Source organism: Morone saxatilis, unplaced genomic scaffold (assembly GCF_004916995.1).
Source record: "Morone saxatilis isolate NCDOM2014 unplaced genomic scaffold, NCSU_SB_2.0 Contig7, whole genome shotgun sequence".
Lineage (NCBI taxonomy): Eukaryota > Metazoa > Chordata > Actinopteri > Moronidae > Morone > Morone saxatilis.
In genome coordinates this window covers 1,862,265-1,868,099 of record NW_023340246.1, presented here as the reverse complement: position 1 = coordinate 1,868,099, position 5,835 = coordinate 1,862,265, and the positions used below count along the sequence as shown (strand labels likewise).

The window sequence follows — 5,835 nt, the reverse complement described above, 5'->3', positions numbered from 1 at the left end:
GGTTCTGTACTTGGACCAATTCTATTCACTTTATATATGCTTCCCTTAGGCAATATTATTAGGAATCACTCTATTAACTTTCACTGTTATTCGTTCTAGACCTGCTCTATTTGAAAAGTGTCCTGAGATAAATTCTGTTATGAATTGGCACTATACAAAAAACTTAATTGAATTGAATTTGTTAAACTCTCAAACATCTTCATCCACCTCAATAATGCAGCACTGATCAGGCTCAAAGTCGAGTCACATCAGCATTTTTAACAAAATAAGAGTCAACTTAAGGTCAAGGCCTTTAGTTCATAGTTTAATAAAACTTCCTTATAATACAAATTCAACTGATGCTGTTTTGTTCATTCTTTAGTGAATAAAATCTATTTATGAGACAAAATCTGTGACTTGATCAACAATCTACAAAAATAACTGTCTATTGAAACCTCTGACATCTCATGTCACAGTGCATGCAAACTAACAGACATATCAAAGCAGGGTTGTTACGCAGACACCATATTAGTTAGCTATTAAATGTTTTAGCAAAAACTGGGCAGGTAAACGCCACATCTGAGAAATTATACATAGCTGATCACAGAGCAGTCTGATACACTCAAATACACAAAGCCTCACATGGATCTGTTCACCCTCATCACACGTCAGCAGTGCAATCGACAATTTCATGTTACATTTCTGAAAACAGTCTTTAAGACAACAGGGTCACAATACTGAAATGACTAATAAATTAGACAAATAAAAATAAAAAATAAAAGGAGTGAATCCATGCATTTATGACTTGATAATATTGCAGAAAATATAGTAAAACATCTGTTATGAAACAAATAATACACTTTCAATGTTCTTCACCAAAATCAAAAGAGAATGCTGTATTAACGTAAAGAGAAGAGTCGCTCTGAATACACGGACATCCCACTGGAGTGCTAGATGCAATGAAATGCTTATGAGCAACCAGCAGTCTTTTAATTTGAAACAACTGCAGGAAGTGTTTAGTTTAATTGTCAGTAGCTCCAGTCAGTCCCTCCAGGAGTTTGCAATTGCAACAATTAACGCAAACTGAACGGTGACTTGTGCACGACCTTGCAATTTTATCCAATCACTGTAACATTTCTGCAAAACTGACCAATCATTGTAGTGTTCCCGCAAAAAAAGTTGAGACATTCTTTGTTTTCAGTTGTGAAGATGCAGGCCATGCATCCCATCTCACATTTACCCTCTAAACAGTGCGATTTTATTCTCTCTGGAACAACTCCTCTTCAATCTTTAATGAAATATACAAAATCAAAAACAAAGACATTTTTACTTTCTATCCCAATTTCATTGCAAAACATGCCTACAAACTTTGCAACGTGTATCACAATTGTTTAAGAAAAGCTGCCGTGAAATCAGACATTTACAATATATACATAACCCAAAAGAACCCTGGAGGAAATCCTGGAGGGACTGATTAATGGCTCAAATTAAAGGTCAGATTGCTTTTATTAATAATTAATAATTAGGATTACAGGATAAGACTAGGCCACAATTATGCAAATACTGCCCATTTGGGGTAAACTTTGACATTTGGTAAGACACTTTTTGTCATAGGACTTATGTTATGATCATGAAGGTTTCTACTTTTTATATCAAGGTATGTAGTATATACTCAACATGGACAGTAAACTTTAGATTGTAGAGTTGTAGGAGCCAGTGTCACTAACCTCACGAGGACGCTGGATTTGAGAAATAACGCGAAACACGATCTTGCCAGTTTTCAAGCTATGAGCTTGTGTCTAACAGTGGTTCTGACCAATCACAGTCCTTTGAGGAAGTACTGGCAGCTACGGCATGAGCTATGGACGCGGTTTAACGCTAGGTGTGTTTGACGTGTGGGGAAAAAGCAACAATGGCGGCTGCTAAAAAGGCTAGCATAGATGCTGCTAGCAAGTGTTATATCAGAACTTGAGAGCATTTCAGTTGTTAGTTAGCTTGGTAATGTAATAAAGAATAAAGCTGTTTGTGTGTAGTCTCAGTATTTGTTAGGAGGACAGGAGGAAGGACTGACACTGACTGATGTTTGTGTTTGATGTCAAGAATATATTTTATTTTACTGACAGATTTGTTTCCAGTGAGATATTGAGTTTTATAGGGACTTTGCTGTTGTAAAATGTACTGTTGAAACAATATTCACTTCTATTTAATATATAATTAAAAAATTATAATCCAGTTCAGGACATTTTCTTGCTATTGTCTGAGTATAATGTGAAAAATTACATTGTGTTTTTTAATAATTTCGAGTCCAGTCTAGTTTTTAGTCAACATTAAGTTGTTAAGTTAACATCAAAATTTCTTGGTAAAGTTTCAGTTAGCTTTGCACATTAACAGCCAGTAGAAATGTGCTTCAGAGAAACCAAGAGAGTACTTTTTACTTGTGTTGTTTGTTTTGTTTGTTTATGTAGGTCGTATAGAGACATCAGTATTAAATTAGACTGTTTCATAACCTTGTAGTACGTTTAAAGCTGCAGCAGGTTTTTTCTTCTCATATCTGCTGAAACTTTCACTATATCTTGACAGAAGTACATGAGACAGATAATCCTTGAAAAAAATCAGGTTCCTCTGACTCTTCCTAGTGCTCCTAATGGTATTTACATGAATCCACCGGGCCTGAACGAAAACAACCAATCAGAGGATATAGTTATTTCAGCAAATACGACAAAAAGATATTTTTATAAGTTACCTACTGCAGCTTTAAGCTCCTCTTTCCATGAAAAATGTTTTTTTGTTTAGAAAAATTATTATATTCATAGCGATTCTAAGGCAGTGAAAAAGTATTGTTTGGTACTGGTACCAAAGCTCATGTGATGTTCTATCATCTGTAATATGGAAAAATGACACCCAGCCCTAAAAAAAAAAAAAATATAGCAGACATTACATTAACTATGGTTTAAAAAAAAACATAAGAACAGTGGTATGTGTAGTCAAGCAGTGTAAAATGAGTCATGGTTTAGTAACTTTTGAACAGAAACAGTGGTTCTATAAAGCAAAGCCTGGTTCTCTCTCTCTCTCTCACTCACACTCACACACACACACACACACACACACAGTGAAGGAGTGGTTAACACAATATCTGTGACAAACAGAAAGCACACTGAAATTCCAAAATCACAAAGTGCACTCATAGTCACACCAGTATGTTACAGAAACACAGAGAAGACTGGTATAAGCTTGAAAACAAAATCATATGATGTGGAGTTTCCTTTTGTGTTTCCAACACGTGAACTGGAGGATTCCATTCAGGCCAACAGCAGAGCAGCAGGTGTGGAAGGCAAATATGATGGCTGCTCTCGCTCTCACACCACCTGAGAGAGCAAAGGCCTTACAGGTGCCCTCCATCAGGATAAAGAATCCTTTCAATCCTTTTATCTTGTCTGTAAGAAGTCATGTAGATGGAGTGTGGTTATTTGTATCACAGGGAACAACACTTCACGATTCTTTTGAGAGAAGAAGTGATTCCATTCCACTTCCTTGAGCAAGTTTGTCTCATTTCTAAATCCAGCTTGTCAATGTTGTACATAGTGGTTTCAGCCAGACCCACAGAATCTTTTTTTTTCAGTACAGGTGTTTGGGACTGTTTGTTGTGGGGAGGTCCTCAGTAGTTGTGTACAGGTCTTGAGAGTGTTGTTAGAGAGGAGTTAGAAGGGGGGTCCTCAGGCCTCGGAGCTCAGGGAGGTCCGTGTTGGACTGGGGGGGAGGCGAGCTGCTGCACTGTGCTCTGTGCGGAAACTGTAATCATACTGACAGAGGGAGAGTCTGACATCAGTACTTTATAATATGATCCCATAGAAAGCATCCCATTCTGCACTGAAACACATCTGTGCTTTACAATAAAGAGCACACTCTGGTGGACACAGAGTGGAATTACAGGAACATTTCTGCTGGTTGCACAGTAAATGGCAACAACACCACATCTCATCATCTGTTACTGGATGTTTTACATTTTATATTAAGGTACACATATTGACTGTTAACTATTTGCACCTATTAATGCCTTATTCTGCATGAGCATATACTACAACTACTAGACCATTATTAAGAGTTTCCCATTTAAAAACTCCTAATTATTTCTAAATTATAGCAAGTAATTGATAGTCTGTACTCAGTATGGGCCGTATAAGGTGGTAGTAGCACAAATATACTCATTTACTTCAGAAATGTTGTCTATTCTTATGTTACAAAACACAACAATACATGAGTTAAAAGTACCCACAACTAACTCAACAGGGTTCCCTCTCTTTTTAAGGAATCATTTTTTCTCACATCATATATCATTTACCGGTTGGTTTTCATGCAGCTTATCCCATAGATATACATAATAAAGGCTAGATGTCTTACGGCGGAGTCTCTAACGTCATCACCGGCGGCCATCTTGTCACAGGCAAGCTTTCTGGCGGGCTCTGTGGTACCTGATGTAAGATGAGTGATCTGCACGAACACAAATACTCTTATCTCGCTGAAATCTTGACGGATTTACAAACGGTTTGGTTTCTTACAAACGTTATTAACGTGGCTATAATTCTGGATGCTTATTTAATTATTATTATTATTATTGAACATGTGTGATTTTTTTTTCTTTTATTCATAAATGTATGTGTCATAACTACATCTCTGACGTTTATAACAAACCAAACCGTTTGAAAATCGGTAGAAAATTGAGCAAGTTATGGTTATTTAAAAAGTACATGCACCATTAAAACAATGTTACGAGTGAGCGAGCTGACTGTGGCAAGATGGCCGCCAGGTGCGGACGTCGACCTCCATTGGCCAGCAGCGCGTACGAGACATCTAGCCTTTATTATGTATATCCATGGGGACCACTGGCTTGTGTCTTTTTCTTTTCTCCTTCTGTTTGGTTCCAGCCCTGCAACCCCGGAGTCTCCAATGGACGGGGGTTCTGACTTTCACCAGAAGGGAAATACTGATTCAATTTATTCAGTTCTGATTCGATTTTCTAAGGGTACAAACAGCTTAAAATGCCTCCTATTGATTGTGTACATAGAATATTCAACTCAGGAGAATCTGAATTTACTGTTTTTTTGTGAATAAGTTAATCATGAAAAATGAACAACATGTTCTTTGTTAAAATCTATTAAGACAGTTTATTGTTATTTTTACTATTTGGTAGTTTCCCTCTGAACTGTAGTTGAGTAGAAGTTGTAAGTAGCATTAAAATGTACCTAAAAGTACCTTAAAATTGTACTAAAGTAAATAGTTACTTTCCACTACACACAACACATATTTAAGGTCATATTGGAGATGTGTGTGACATTTTGATTCAGCTCGCATTGTGTGTTATCCCTCTCCAGGGGTCCTACGCTGGCTGCATGGAACACGTCCCCTCAACTGCTGCGTCCCGATAGCTATTAGAAATGGTCAATATCAGCTGAGATGGAAAAATCTATCAATGCCATGGTAATGGGGTCCACAGCTCAGAGGCTCTGACTCTGTCCTTGTCTTTCAGTCCGCTGCCCAGATAGAAATGCTGAGTTGTTACATAATGTCTTCCTCTGACTTACTGAAAAGCAATCATCCATATTTGGGTGAAAATTAGGATAAGTCCATAATGTGAGCTCCAACAGGCTGGAACTAGATTCATCTGGTAGAAAGTGACAGACAATGAAAAGCTGTAGGACGCTGGGTAACACTGCACGCTGTAAAAAGTCAAGAGTTCAATTGGACAACTCACTTTTGTTATGTTTATTAAAGCAGTATAGCATATTTAGATTTTGGCGTCAAAGATATGTTTACATAGAGATATTGGGGAGTGATGAGCAAATACCTTAACCCCCAGTC

The 5,835-nt window shown here is 37.3% G+C and overlaps 1 protein-coding gene across 1 annotated transcript; it reads right to left on the bottom strand.

The window, feature by feature from the left end:
- Nucleotides 1-2,847: 2,847 nt before the first annotated feature.
- LOC118341075 (multivesicular body subunit 12B-like) lies at nt 2,848-3,781 on the bottom strand (the record flags this gene model as incomplete). The annotated part of the gene is given in 1 exon segment (XM_035679249.1): nt 2,848-3,781. A coding segment is annotated over 1 exon segment (89 nt), but the record flags the coding sequence as incomplete, so codon positions are not given.
- Between the last annotated feature and the right edge of the window lie 2,054 nt (nt 3,782-5,835).